Source organism: Pan troglodytes, chromosome 8 (assembly GCF_028858775.2).
Source record: "Pan troglodytes isolate AG18354 chromosome 8, NHGRI_mPanTro3-v2.0_pri, whole genome shotgun sequence".
Taxonomy (NCBI): domain Eukaryota; kingdom Metazoa; phylum Chordata; class Mammalia; order Primates; family Hominidae; genus Pan; species Pan troglodytes.
Window position 1 is genome coordinate 74,315,654 of NC_072406.2, and position 13,749 is coordinate 74,329,402.

The 13,749-nt window shown below is 39.9% G+C and overlaps 1 protein-coding gene across 4 annotated transcripts in view; it reads left to right on the forward strand.

Annotated features, from left to right (window-relative positions):
- The window catches only part of ARID5B (AT-rich interaction domain 5B), a 196,293-nt gene that overhangs the window by 145,536 nt on the left and 37,008 nt on the right, over positions 1 to 13,749 (forward strand). For 3 of the 4 annotated variants that reach the window (XM_001165696.7, XM_054659654.2, XM_063781829.1), the window contains 3 exons: positions 4,714 to 4,826; positions 10,943 to 11,144; positions 13,062 to 13,114. In XM_001165696.7, coding sequence (XP_001165696.3) covers positions 4,714 to 4,826; positions 10,943 to 11,144; positions 13,062 to 13,114 — 368 coding nt within the window. Of the gene's footprint in view, positions 1 to 757; positions 3,308 to 4,713; positions 4,827 to 10,942; positions 11,145 to 13,061; positions 13,115 to 13,749 lie in introns of those variants that run through there. The other variant, XM_003951654.6, reaches the window with a different exon arrangement.

Below are 13,749 nucleotides of genomic sequence, written 5' to 3' on the forward strand. Positions count from 1 at the left end.
CGTGGTATTTCCAAGAGCATAAATGCTATTAAAAAAAAGAGACGGTCATGACAGGAAGAACACAGTAGAAAAAAACAGGAACATTTAAGCCAAAAGCAATTTACTTTGCCAGTAACTGGTTACATTTCCCTTTGTTTTATTATTATTATTGCAAGAGTTGGGGTTGACATAAAAGTTTCCCACACCTGCACTGCCCTGCCATGTAACTTGTGTGAACCCGTAGTCAAATAAATGTATAAACAAATTGTCTGCAACTCAGCTTCTAGACCCTTTAAGAAAAACAAACTTGTTTTGCTATATTGTTGAGAAAATAGACTATAATTCATTAATATTTGAAGGAGTTTAAAAAGAAAAAACAAACATGGGTTAGCTGTCAGAGTATCCTGGAGCTCTGGAGGTAGCTTGATTCTCTGAGGATTAACACCTATAGAAATAGCAGTGACTTCACAAAGGTGAATAGTTGTTAATTTCTTGGCACTGAGTAAGAGGAACAGATGGGCAGTCAGAGGGGAAAGATTTTTTTTTTAAACCACAGAGATCTTTCACTGATTAGGCAGAAGAGTCAGTGGCCCACTGGTTAAGGGGGGTAATAGGTAGGGCTCTCTGACTAAATTTTATTGGCCTTAGTGGGAGTCTTGCCACCTACTGCTGGGTCAAGACTAAAGGGGACCCCACTCGCTGTCAATTCTGTCGGACAGTGTTTCCTGTCTGGGTTGGGCTGCAGCACCCTCGTGCTATGTAGTACTTGAGTGTTTTCATTTGCAGAGAGCTCCCTGGTGACTGCCAGCCCAAGTTAGTATGAATACTTCATTTTGAGGCAATGTGTATGTGTCTGTGTGTGTGTGTGTGTGTGTCTGTGTGTGTGTCTGTTAGAGATAAGTTGCTTAAAGCAGGGGATCTGGATAAAGTCCAGTTGCCTGTGTTGAAATCCTTCTGCTGCCAGTAACCATTTGTATGGTCTGAGACAAGTAATTTCATCTCTGTCTCAGTTTCCTGGTCTGTAAGACGGGGATAAGGATCATGCCTTCCTCTTTGGCTTGCTGTGAGTTTTAGTGGAATTATTGTATGCAAAGCACTCAGAAGAGTGACTTGTACAGAGAAAGTGCTCAGAAATGGTTAGCTACTATTATTATTCACTTAGCTACTCTTATTATTCATGTATAATACTGAAAACATTCATGCAAAGAGCATTTATTGAACTCTGTGATAGGCCAGGCCAGTGAATCATATACACACGTAAAAGTAACAGTACGTCTATTGCTTTGCACTGTTTTTTTTTCTAAGAAAACTGACTGAAGCCAGATATGCTATCAGTAAGGGTACTGCTCTCTCCCTAGCAGAGCTTTTTCTTGGTAGAGATCAGTCTCACCTAAAGAACAAGAGCTGGTCTAATTCTGGAGTCTTAGGATTTAGGTTCTGTCAGTAAGTACATAGCACTGAGCTTTCAAGGAGAGGGCAGGTGTAGGTCCTCACAGGGTGGCTGGAAGGAGGTGGGGCTGTCTCTTACATGAGTGAATTAAAGTCCGCAGACCCATCCCACTCCTGCCCACCAGCACACCATAATGCACCTGTTTTCACTCACTGACCTAGCAAATGACAGATTATGACTCTAGAGGGACAAAGATGTGGCCTGGGGACCAGAATTTTTGCTGTCCCCAAAGCCAGTCCTTCAATACCAAAACTTTACCTGGAGTCTTCTGAATCCAAAAGTTCTCTGATTCGATTGCAGAGGCACCTACCCAGTCCTTTGTGTTCCATTCCCCCCTGTACTTTGAATATTTGTGCTCTTCAGGGTGTTTGTGCATTGCATGTGGGGACTAGATTATAGTCTTACTGAGATACCAAAGGCCTTTGGTTTCCTGTCTCCATTCCCAGTGCAAACTCAAGTCACCAGTTTATGTTTCCAGAGCATAAGCATAAGTAGTAAAGGTGAATGCAGTTTTACAAGTGCCCAGTGTGACAAGTATACCACGTGTGAGGTTGGCGGGATCAGTCTATGAGGACAGGAAAGAACAGTATGTGGGCATCTTTATTTCCATTAGTCACTTTTTCATTCAACAAATACATGTTATGCAATGCAGCCTTTTGGGTGTTGTGCTGGGCAGATAAAAGACACATCCCACAGGGTCTTGCCCTTAAGGATTCTCCAGTCTGGTATAATAATATGCCAAAAACCACAGCTAAAGTACAAGGAGTACAGTGATATGTTCCGTAAGAGAAGGAGGGAAAAAAAGTTCAGAGGGGAGAGTAGGAGAGGAATTTGATTTTGAGTCCTGAATGACTGGTAGGATTTGCCTAACCATACCTGAAATACGCAAGTACTTGCCTTATTAAGAACAAAGGGCTTTTTCTCTTGATCAAATCCCATTTAGAGTTTACGTTTGTGTGACCAGAATATTAGGTGCTAGTCTGTTCTAAATTTGTAATTCTCAGAATCTGCTGGGGGAGTACATGTGCTTCTCTGGGTTCTGAAAACAGCTCAAAGAATGGAGAAAATAAACCCAGTTTGGGGATGACTTCTTGTCAGTTCCCGGAACCTTTGCCTTTATTTAAAAACAGCATGTTCGATGCAAGTTCTGTCGAAAAGGCCTTTGGGATTTGAAAGCTTTTCTAGAAATAAATGCCTTTTAGGTCTAAGTGCTTTTCACCAAAATGCTAGGAAGGGAAGATCATAGTAACAAGTCTTAGAACAGAGGGGATATTGTTTTGTTTGTTTTAATGAAATGCCTGAGACCTGCTACCCCAAGTTTTGTTTGTCAGCTTTCTGCTCAGCTATTATTTTGATAAGGGACTTGAAAGTACATCCTTCCCTCGCGGTCATTAAAGTCTTAGCACTTGGGTCAGTTGTGGAAACACTTCTGTGCTACACAAAGTCTTCTAAACAAAACAAATAGTCCATGCCCTGGCTCCAGGCTGCGGACCGTGTCAAATTCATGGAACGTGGCATCGTGCTCTGACAAGGAGAGCAAGAGGTCAGGATCCACAAAACAGGCCGGATGAAATCACCATCTCCGTGCGGGGAGGTGGAGAGAGCAGAGCCCTCCCTGCCAGTCTGGCAACTCCAGCAAAGTCCTCAGGCTCATCCCACACACTCGGTGCTAGTCACTGCTGTGTGTTTACATGAGTAATGGAGCTGCCGGGGGAGGGGAGTTGTAAGCAGAGCGCTGAGCCTCGCAGCTCGCATTCGGAGGGAAGCTGACATCCACACCAAGTCGAGACTTCCAGGGATGTGGCCGGGGAGCAGTCACATGCTGTAGCTTTCATGAGCACAGACATCAGTCAGGCAGATGTTTGTCGACTGGAATGGGTAATCGCTACTTTCTCTTTGCTTGATTTTTGTTTGTGAGCTTGTTTACCTTTGGTAATTCCAGGCTGGCTTTCTGGGATGGACTTTCAGACCAGCGTTTAGGGGAATGAGAGGAGAGAGCGGGTGTGGGAAGGGGATCCTAAGCCCTAAAGCCTCTTTTTAAACTTTTGCCTCTCTGATTTTAAAGTCAGTTCTGCTTTACTGAGCTTCCACCAACAGTAAAACTGTTATCCGGAGGAGAAAATCAAATTAGTAGGATTAATTTTGTTTGTAAAATGAGTACAATGTAAAAATGTCCTAAAACCACTGGTTAACTGCCTAAGTAAGATTAACAACAGTCAAGAAGGTTCATGTTGTTTAGATTTGACATTGTCATAATCACTCCTTAAGTAATAAAAAGTGTGGGTGCCTTGAAAGGTCTGAAGGAAATTGTTTAGGGTATATAATTCATTAGCTTGGAGTCATTCTAGGGGTGGTTGGTTAGTTGGTTGTTTTTAATTTTGCTTGACTTGGGTGACTGATGAAGTTAAATGTGAAAGCTGATGCCGGATAGTCATAGCTCTCAATAAACAGCAGCCTTTTCCCCCTACTTTCTGTGTAGATCTTAAAAGGAACAAGCTCAGCATCAAGGATGAAATAGAACTTTGATTTGTATCTTGTCTTTTCAAAAGTGTAACCCCCATGGAATCAGGCTAACCCCAGTGTAATCTTTGGATGTTATATTAAATAAGCCTTAAGATCTTCATAAAAATATATTGAAAAGGAAAAGACAGCATGCTGATTTAAATGTGTCTGTCAGATTTGTTGAGCTTTGAAACTTGCTGGCTGCAGTATTATTAGTAAATATATGTAATAATATTTTCCAGCTTGCTGTTGTGAATGCCCCTCTCTCTATAGCTATCTCTCTACTTATCTGTATGGTAATTTGAGAGAATGCCCTTGTCTCTGAATATTTTGTAAAAGAGATGTTTTCAAACATTTCATTACTATGATACCATAAGGGCAGGCATGTCACTTAGGTTTCGGAAAGCAAGATACAAAACAAAAACCAAAGATTGAGCTCAAAGCCTGGCTCAGTTTTTCAGCACCAAATGCTTCTTGTCTAACAACGTGGAAGGACATTTTTCTTATCATGATCCTTTAGAGCTAAGAGCTTCGTGTTACTTCTATTAATTAGACATGTTAAAGCTAAATAGATTAGCTTTGGGAAACGTGTACAGAAATGTATACTCTACCAATATGCAAGCCTTCAGAGAGAGAAGCATGTAATAATGAGGGCTGCCTGCCACAGATCTGTACATTTCTCTGAACAATTAGAAGGGATCACTGTAGTGAGATTCTGGGTCTTTAATAAAGAAACCCATGCAACTGAAAATGTATATCAATTGTTTTCCATTTGTTTTCAGCGCCAAATCTTAAAGGCAGACCACGCAAAAAGAAACCATGCCCACAAAGAAGAGATTCATTCAGTGGTGTTAAGGATTCCAACAATAATTCTGATGGCAAAGCCGTTGCCAAGGTACGGTCATTCACTCCACGGTATTCATTTCGTTGCATCTTTTTATTTTTGCTTTTTCTCTTTATCTCTCTGTGCCTGTGTCTTGGAGGCAGTTTTCAATTCAGCATCTGACTTTGGTATTCAGAGCTTTTGAAGCTCTATGCTGTGCCTGTTCCTGCCACCTCCCTTCCCCTGGTTGCCGTGGGGTGGGGGAGGTAGGCATTTTGATTAGTCAACAGAAAGACTTCCTACCTCCCAGTTTGGCCTGTTATGAGTAAAGGACAGATGATTAAGCACCCACGTCATTGAGGCTGAGATTTCATAGTGGGTGACACAATGACATAGTTTACTCTGCTTGTGTCAAAAATAGACCAGCTGAACCATCCTCTTTCTGAATGTGTTCATCTAAATGTGTTTTGGAGATTAACAGAGGATGAAATTAGAAATAGCTAGAATTAATCTTTTTAGTTATGTATTTTTCAAAGTCACTTCTAATTTACATTAGACTAAAATTAAAGATACATAGCAAAATATTTAGATGTATACATATGCCCACAAGCATTTTTATACTTTTAAAGATCTCTGTTAACATAGAATGAAAGTAAATTCTACGCTGTTGTTCAAGACCCAGGTCAATTTTTTGCCTAAGCATTCTTTGGAATCTTGAAAGTGCATGCATGCCTGAAGTATTTTGCACGACAAAGGGTAAAGTATCACTTTATATTTTTAGACTTACCTTTCTGACTTTTGTGGGCTTGGGTCAGATTTCCATGGTTCTGTTTACTGCATTTAGGTGTTATTTTTGTGCTAAAGACAGCAATCGTCCCTTTAGGATTTTAGTTGACGAACAGATTTCAACTGACACCAGTTTCCAGATCAAAGAACTAAACTTCTGAAAATGGGACCATTTTGATTAGTGGTGAATTTGGAAGAGTCTGATGTAGAAAAAAAAAACATGAGTTAAGTTCTGTGTTGACAGTCTGCTGTTTCTCTGCCATGTACTCTACCTCCTTCCCAGTGTAATGAAGTAAATCTTAGACTTTCACATTCTAAAAAATCTTATCTTTAAGCATCATTGTTTCATTAGGAAATTCTAAGGACTTTTTGCTTAGAATTTCTTCATACTTCTAAGATTCCAAAGGGTTAAGAAGAGATCAACCAGTAGAAATGTGTATTTTCCAGTTTCTGGCTGAAAACAAATCTCTTTCCCTTAAGTTATTGTTGTTTTGCACATTTAACTTTCTGCGAATTAACCCCACATGGATGCCATGAATGACATTTTCTTGTAAGTTGGACACCTCAGCCCTAGAACTGTCTACCTAGGACTTTGGTTTCCATCGTCTTGAAGGATGTCAGCAGGAACAGTTCATTCCCTACTATGTAGTTTGCAAGATCCTGCAGAATGGCGCAAGAAGGTTTCAAGACCATAACATTCAGCAGAGCTTGTACTGCCCATGCCTTCTGTTGGTGCCCAGCCCATCCTTCTTGGTTGACAGCATTTGTTTACTCCAGCATGTTCTGTACCTGAGCCCGGCAGGATAAAGCTCCTTCCCATGCCACTTGGAATCACCACCAAGGTATGCTTCTGAGAATTTTACAGAACTCATACAATTGATCTGAAAGAGCAGACCTCCAATGTTTCTTTCCATGGAAGGCAGCTCAGAACTCACTGTTGGGTTCACAAAGCCGAGAAGAACAAGAGCCTGCTATACAGATGGGCCGTATTTGATGTTCACTGACTTCTTAACAAGAAGGATAGAAGTCAGTCCTGGGTTTTCTAAGTGACGCCTTTACTCCATCCCCGCAACAGTGCTGCCCGTCAGAATCTTTACAAAGAGATGGATCATTCTTCCATCGTTGGTGTTCAATGGTGAACAGATGAATGTCATGCTGCAGTCAGCTCCTAGGGACTGGTCTAATGGCTTGGCTCTTTTCAGAGTCTCGGATTACAGTCATGCCTTGGCTGCTTCCAGCGGGTCTGGCAAGACCACTTAAGCAAAAAGATCAGTAGGTATGAAGTATGACGAGCTTGTCTGTTGACACCAACAGGCAGATGTAAAATCCCTACAGAATGAACAAGCCACATCTGGGATGAGGACAGTCATTAAAAAGCATGTGTGTCTTAACATGGTCTTTTCTCATGAAACACTGCAGTAGAGATTATGAGTCTGTGACCATCTAATCATCTGTTGAATTGAAAGCAGCATCTTAGAGGACAGTGAGCTGTTTGACTTTGTGACCAAGACCCATGTGACTGTTTCTTTTTAAAAGTGCCTCAAACAGACCATTTCTAACTAAGCACCAACTTCATGCAGCTCCACACAGCAAAGCTCTTAGAGTGGGACCCACTGGGTTTGTTGTGTTCATGACTGGAAAAATAAGTCAAGTGATTTGCCGGTCGCCATCAAAACGTTGCACTCCCTCATTGAGAACATGAAAACCAGCTTTGCAAGACCATGTTTTCCAAGGGAGAGAGAATTACATGGCTCCCCAAAGACAGCAAGTGTCACGTGGGGAGGAAACTACCAGTTCTTTGAAGATCTCATGACTGTGTTCAGCCCAAATCCTGCCATTTTTTTCTGGAATAATCTTAAAGCAGTGAACCTGAGGCCCAGGCCTTTCATAGAGTGATCTATAACAGAAATCTTCATGGCATAGGACCCTAATAAAAGGCCTACATTGATAGAAGGCAAATTATTTTTAATATCCCGTATGCATTTTCTGAAGGGCAGAAGTGTATTACAGGTGGTTTATATTCTAAAAGGAACACAAAAAAGGAAACTGTGGTGGGAAGTGTGTTCATTTAAACCATAAACATACTTTCTGTATTTCACAAATGTGATACTTTCATTATTTTCAATATTTTTCCTCTCATTTGGTCCTCAGAACTAGTCCCAGGGATTATCATTTTTGCTTTACTAAGGTAGAAACTGAGGGTCACCTAGCAAGTTAGCAACCAAACCAAGATTAGAACTCTAGCTTTTTGTATTGCTGGTTCAGCACATCTTACTGCCCCAGTTGAAGGCTGGATTAGTTATAACTCAATCCCGTGGAAGGATGTGGTTAATATCAAATAGGTGGTGGATCATTGAAAACGTTAAATGTTGATTCTTTAATTAGCACCTCCTCAATCATTTTGGAAACCCCGAAGTACTTAGTGAACTCAACAGGTGTATGGTGTTCAGGTCAGGAAAAACAGATCTAGTAATTAACTGTCACCATCAAAAGGCTGGGCTTTCTTAGGTCAACATGAAGACTAGCTCCCATTTCCACTACTACCTGCACTGTAATAATTTAATAGATTGAAATGCTGAGAATGCTTTGGGTAAATGTAAAAACATACAGAAAGGAACTTGATTTAGTCCTACCCAGAATCAGAATAATACCCTAAAGAGTTCATTTATGTTAACTGAAAAAAAAAAATTATCAAGCTAGAACAAGAAAAGAAGTTTCTGTTCACTTGTTCACTTCTTACTAAGTACCTGGCCTCCCCAGGAGCAGCATGCTGGCAAGCCCACTGAGATTCAGGACAGAGTTCAGTAGGCAGCAGCCTGGCTTCATTTGGAGCCTTTGCTATGTAGCAGGGAGTCTGGGTTACTTTGGACCTGGTTCATGCACCCCTCTGTGTCTTCTTTCTGTTTCTGAGTGTTTCTGCACAGATGAGGAAGAGGGTTAAGCAGCTCTCTACACACCAAGGAGCTCAAACCTTATTCTCCTTTTAACAGTGGTTCTTCTGACCTAATAATATAGGTAGTTGGCCCATTATCACTGCAAATTTAAGACTCAGTCAGTTTTATACACAAACCTGAGAGATCTACTCCTTTATGTTATAAAATTGGGGTTTGGAGTGGGGCAGACCTGAGTTCTAAACCCAGAGGTCTGCCCCTTCCAAACCATACATGACCTCACTAAGCTCTAGTTTCCTCAACTGTAAAATGTGGCTAAATATCTCCCTTTTACAATTCTCAGGAACATTAAGGTAGAGTATGTGAAGCCCACAGCACTGTATCTAGCTCATTGTAGGTGCTCAATTGAAAACTGATTTCCTTCCCCTTTGCTCAATATACAATAGGAGGAATGGAGCTCCTTGACACATTGGAAACCCCCTAGATTTGTCTTTTGCTTTTCATTTGATAAATCACATTTCTAAGTGGTAGGTTTCGTAATGCCTGGTAATAAGATAGGCTTTTTAATTAGAAGTTTGTTTTCATTACCAATTTAATATTTGTATTAAGAGTGTCAGAAAAGTATAACATTTAAAACCATAAGCCCTAAAGTAAGGCTGCCTGGGCTTAAATTCCAGACTCCCCACTTACTAACTAGGGCATGATCTTGTGATGTTGTTCATGCTGCTCATCCTGTCTACCTCCGTTTCCTCATTTCTAATACGAAAATAATAACTACCTCATTCGGGTTGTAAGTTTGAAATAACACATAAACAGCGTTGAGAATGGAGCCTGGCTGCCCACGAAACACTCAGGAAGGGGTGGGAGGCAATACAAATTAAAACTGGAGTGATGTTATGATTTCAAGAAGCCATTAAATTATAGATTTCATCAGAACTTTAGATCCAACAGCCTAAAATTGGGCAGTGAAAAATGATGACAACATAAAATTTCACGGGATGTTCGCCTTAATATAATGTTAGAGAGTACAAAATCTACATGGGAAAATTGTTTTAGTCCCATTTCCATAGCCCCTTAAAAGTTAAAATCCTACCTAGAAGCCCCATTGAATCAGTTTCATAGGAAGTTTTATCTTTGCAGGACCAGTCGAAAGATATTAAACTGTATGTGTTCACTTGAGAGAATAAGCAATGAAGAACTCCTGCAGAGAATGTACTTTCCTTTACTAAATAAGCATAGTCTTTTATGTTCTTAATGCTTAGGAAGGAGGAGCTGCAGGGAAAGAAAAAGGGTTTGAAATCCTGTAATGGACAGCATTGTAGAATATGTGGGACATTTTTATTCGTAACATTTCCCCAGCACTTGCCCTCTTCTCTCCCGATGTCAGTTACGGAGATGTAAAGAATATTGGAATGTACACATTCCCCATGGGCACACTTGAACTCAGAGTCTGACCCTTTGTACTTCCCCCTTTTACAATTAAAATAGCTCAGCAACTTAGCATTATATTTAACGACCATCAAAGGCCTCTTGTAGAACATGGCAGTGAGGAGGGAACGTTAGGTTAGCCGCCCGATATGCCAAGTTCCCTGTCTGCCTACAGTGTGGAAGGAAGAACATCTGGAGACTTTACCGCCTTTTATTTTTTAATTATGGAGCTTTATACTCACTCTTCTTGGGTTTTTAGCTGACCTCTACTCTTTCTTTTGTGGCAAGTTAACATCTTATTCTTAGAGCTGACTGATAAAGCAAGAAGCCCTCATTAAACAGTGAGATCTTTTGTTTCCTACTGAGGGTGTACCCCCGCATCACCCTTGGGTGGCAAACAGCAGAGGCCTTGCTGGTATTGCTGATGCCAGCATCTGCTGGTATTGACTTGTTTTTCAAGGTTGCTGGAGAGAATAGCAACAAGAATGGTTTACTACAAAGAAATAGACTTGCCTTTCATTTTGATACAAAGTATAAAATATGGTTCTATTTGTTAAGGAGGCAGGGTTTGTTCAAGGACATTAACTGATGCTTCTCCTTAAGAAAATAAAATGTATTGATATAGAGAGACAAAAGAATGTTTCTACCAGATGCAAAGGCTATCTCTCATTTCACATCAACATACTTGTCAGGAGTCTAAAAGAAGCTGGCATAGTTTGGCAAACTATGACCCACTGGCTGGCAATTTCTGTCAATAAAGTTTTATTGGAACACAGCCACACCCATTTGTTAACATATTGCTGATGCCTGCTGTCCTACTAGTGTTGAATAGTTGCAACAGAGACTGTATGACCCAGAAGCCTACAATATTTACGATGTGGCCCTTTACAGAAATTTGACATCCCCTGGCCTCAGACAATTCATCTTCAGTGATGCCTCTGAAAAGCTATTAAAAGCAGGGATAATTTACCGGTTCACCCTTAGCACTCACTGAAAAGTGTTGCTGGCTCTGTCACTAGCTATGTCTTGGTAAGCATCCTAGGGCTGTGCCTCGTCTGATGTGGTATATTTTCCCTTTTCCAGGTGAAATGTGAGGCCAGGTCAGCCTTGACCAAGCCGAAGAATAACCATAACTGTAAAAAAGTCTCAAATGAAGAAAAACCAAAGGTTGCCATTGGTGAAGAGTGCAGGGCAGATGAACAAGCCTTCTTGGTGGCACTTTATAAATACATGAAAGAAAGGAAAACGCCGATAGAACGAATACCCTATTTAGGTTTTAAACAGAGTGAGTATACTTGTTTTCGTTTCTGAATTATCAGAGCTGCTCAGATTCTTTGAATTGGAAAAAATAATTTTGACTCAGGATTATGTTGAAATCCTAATCTGGGGATAGTGCTCTCTGTTTATACTAAATCCATAAATGTTCCAGGCCAAGAATTTTTTCCCTGCCTTTTTCCGCTACATTGTTCCCTTCTGGGACAGTTGCAGTGAGATATTTATAGGCTTGAATCCACTGATTATGACTGGAAATAGACATGTTGAAAGTTTCTCATTTGCTGTTTTGTCAATCTTGAGTGTCTGTGACGCCTTTCTTGTGAGATAATAATATGACGTAGCTTTATCAGGCACAGATGTTGCCTGTGAAAAAATAAGCTTTTAAAAGGAGGACATTTAAAGATGGACAAAACAACCACAAAGGGAAAACACATTTCCTAAGCCCCAAATGTGTTAAAATATAACAAAAATCCAACTTCAGAGAAAACAAGAAATACACAAATTGGAACAGAGGGCCTAATTTTGAATTACTTTGACATGTACATTTAAATATAAGTGTCATTGTATATTTGCAAGGAGAACAGGAAACTCATAGCCAAACAGAATTCCAAATCAAAAGAGAAGAAATCCAGATCCTGCCTTGATTTTGCAACCGAATATATATTTTGCCTCTGTCTGGATTTAGTGGTGCACAAAGCGATGAGCCTCTGGCTTGAAATAGTATTTTCTCCAAATGTATCTTCGTAGATTAAAACCATGTGTCATTTTGATGAAGAATGTCAAACCTGTGTGTTTTACATAACAATTTACATACCTAATAGCAATTGGCACTGATTGCAGGAGAACACTCGCAGCCATTATAAACTTATATAACTACGAATGATTACAATGTTTGTCTGAAAACTGGTTGCTTGAAATAGAAGTAAAATTAATGTACTATGAACAGCTTTGTTGCATTATGCATTGGTTCAGATTAAATCAAGGCCGAGGCAGGGCTCTTGATAGCTCTGAAGTAGTGCAAGGTTCAATGAGGCTTTGCGAACATGTTGTGTCAAAGAGCCTTTAAAAATAAAAATCATTTTATTCTTCATTTCCCTTACCAAGGAATCACTTGAAGTTCAATTTTCCCCTCATGTAAAAAAATCAAATCCATAGCAGTCCCATTCCATGGTGTTTGGTATAAATGAACAGGGTTGCTAGCAATTTGGTATAGTTGTTTAACAGCATAAACATATACAAACTCTGCAAAGAGAAATCTGTTTGAAAAAAATATATTTGCAACATCACACAGGCCAGTTAGGGGACTAAGTGGGTTCATGATTCAATTCCTCTCATTTGTCTTCCTTCCCTTTTATCTGTTGTATCACTGTGACCTCCACGTGAAATATTTGTTTTCCTACTCACTGCCAGCCACCACATGTTGGTGAAATACTGTATGAACCTTTAATATAGTGCCGCCATCAGACATTCTATTAAGAAGGTAATCGTATATTAAAGTGGCTGTTATTTATTGATTATGGAGAGTTCTTATATGAGAGAAGCTCTATATATTACTGTTTAATCAATGGCGTCTAAGGGTCGAACAAGACCAACCCCAGTTTTGAGAGCCCACGCTTTTTCCCAAAGACATCTAATTTAGCTTCTCTTGCTCTGCTGATGACAGTAGGACTAAAACTCTTGCCTTTATCCTAAAAGTAGAACCATTTCTGTAGCTTTATGACTGTTTCTTAAGAAATGTTTTAAGTGGTAATAATAGATTCTGTTGTCAAATGCCCTTTGGGCAAATTGTTTCCTAAGAACTTAGCTCTCTGGGGTACTTTAGTATTTCTTTTTTTCTCTTTCTCGTTGAAAAAAAATGTTTTAATTGACATTTCTTGGAAGTATGTTAATGCAATGCTTATCTAAATACTTATTGTCCCTCTAACAGTTAACCTTTGGACTATGTTTCAAGCTGCTCAAAAACTGGGAGGATATGAAACAGTAAGTGTTTAAGCAACTTAAATGAAATAATTTTGCAATCTAACTTTTCCCCTCTCTTTGACCAAAATGGAGAACATGCAAGGGCAAAACATCACTGACTGCCTTTTCAAATGGCTCTACACTTTTGGGGGTTTATTGGGCCGCTTTGGAAACAGTCCCAATTAGTTCCAGGTTTGGCAAAATTGTAAACTTGTCGTAAAAACTACAAGTGGAAAACATATGTAACTCTCCCCTGTCAGGGAAATTAGTTGGGTCTGTAATTTTTTCCCATGTTGAGAAAGGGCTATTATTGTACAACAAGCCAAGATTGCATAAAAGAAATTTCCCTTGGCAACATACCTGACATCTGTTCATGTCTAATATGGGAAATGTATTAAAGGCTTTCAAAAGTAATCAGTATTGGCCATTAAGGAATAGAATGCAGCAGAATCTCCTCTCATTCTAGGGCAAAGAAGCTTTATTAGACAAGGGTCAGTGCTGCATAAACAGGAAGTTATCAAACTTATTCAGAACAGGCTCTGACACTCTTTATCAGCTAATTCTAACTGACAGCAATGGGTTATTTTTAGCCCACAGGAAAATTTGATGGCCACGGATTTTTACAGCATGTATTTTGAACCAATGAAACGTTACAG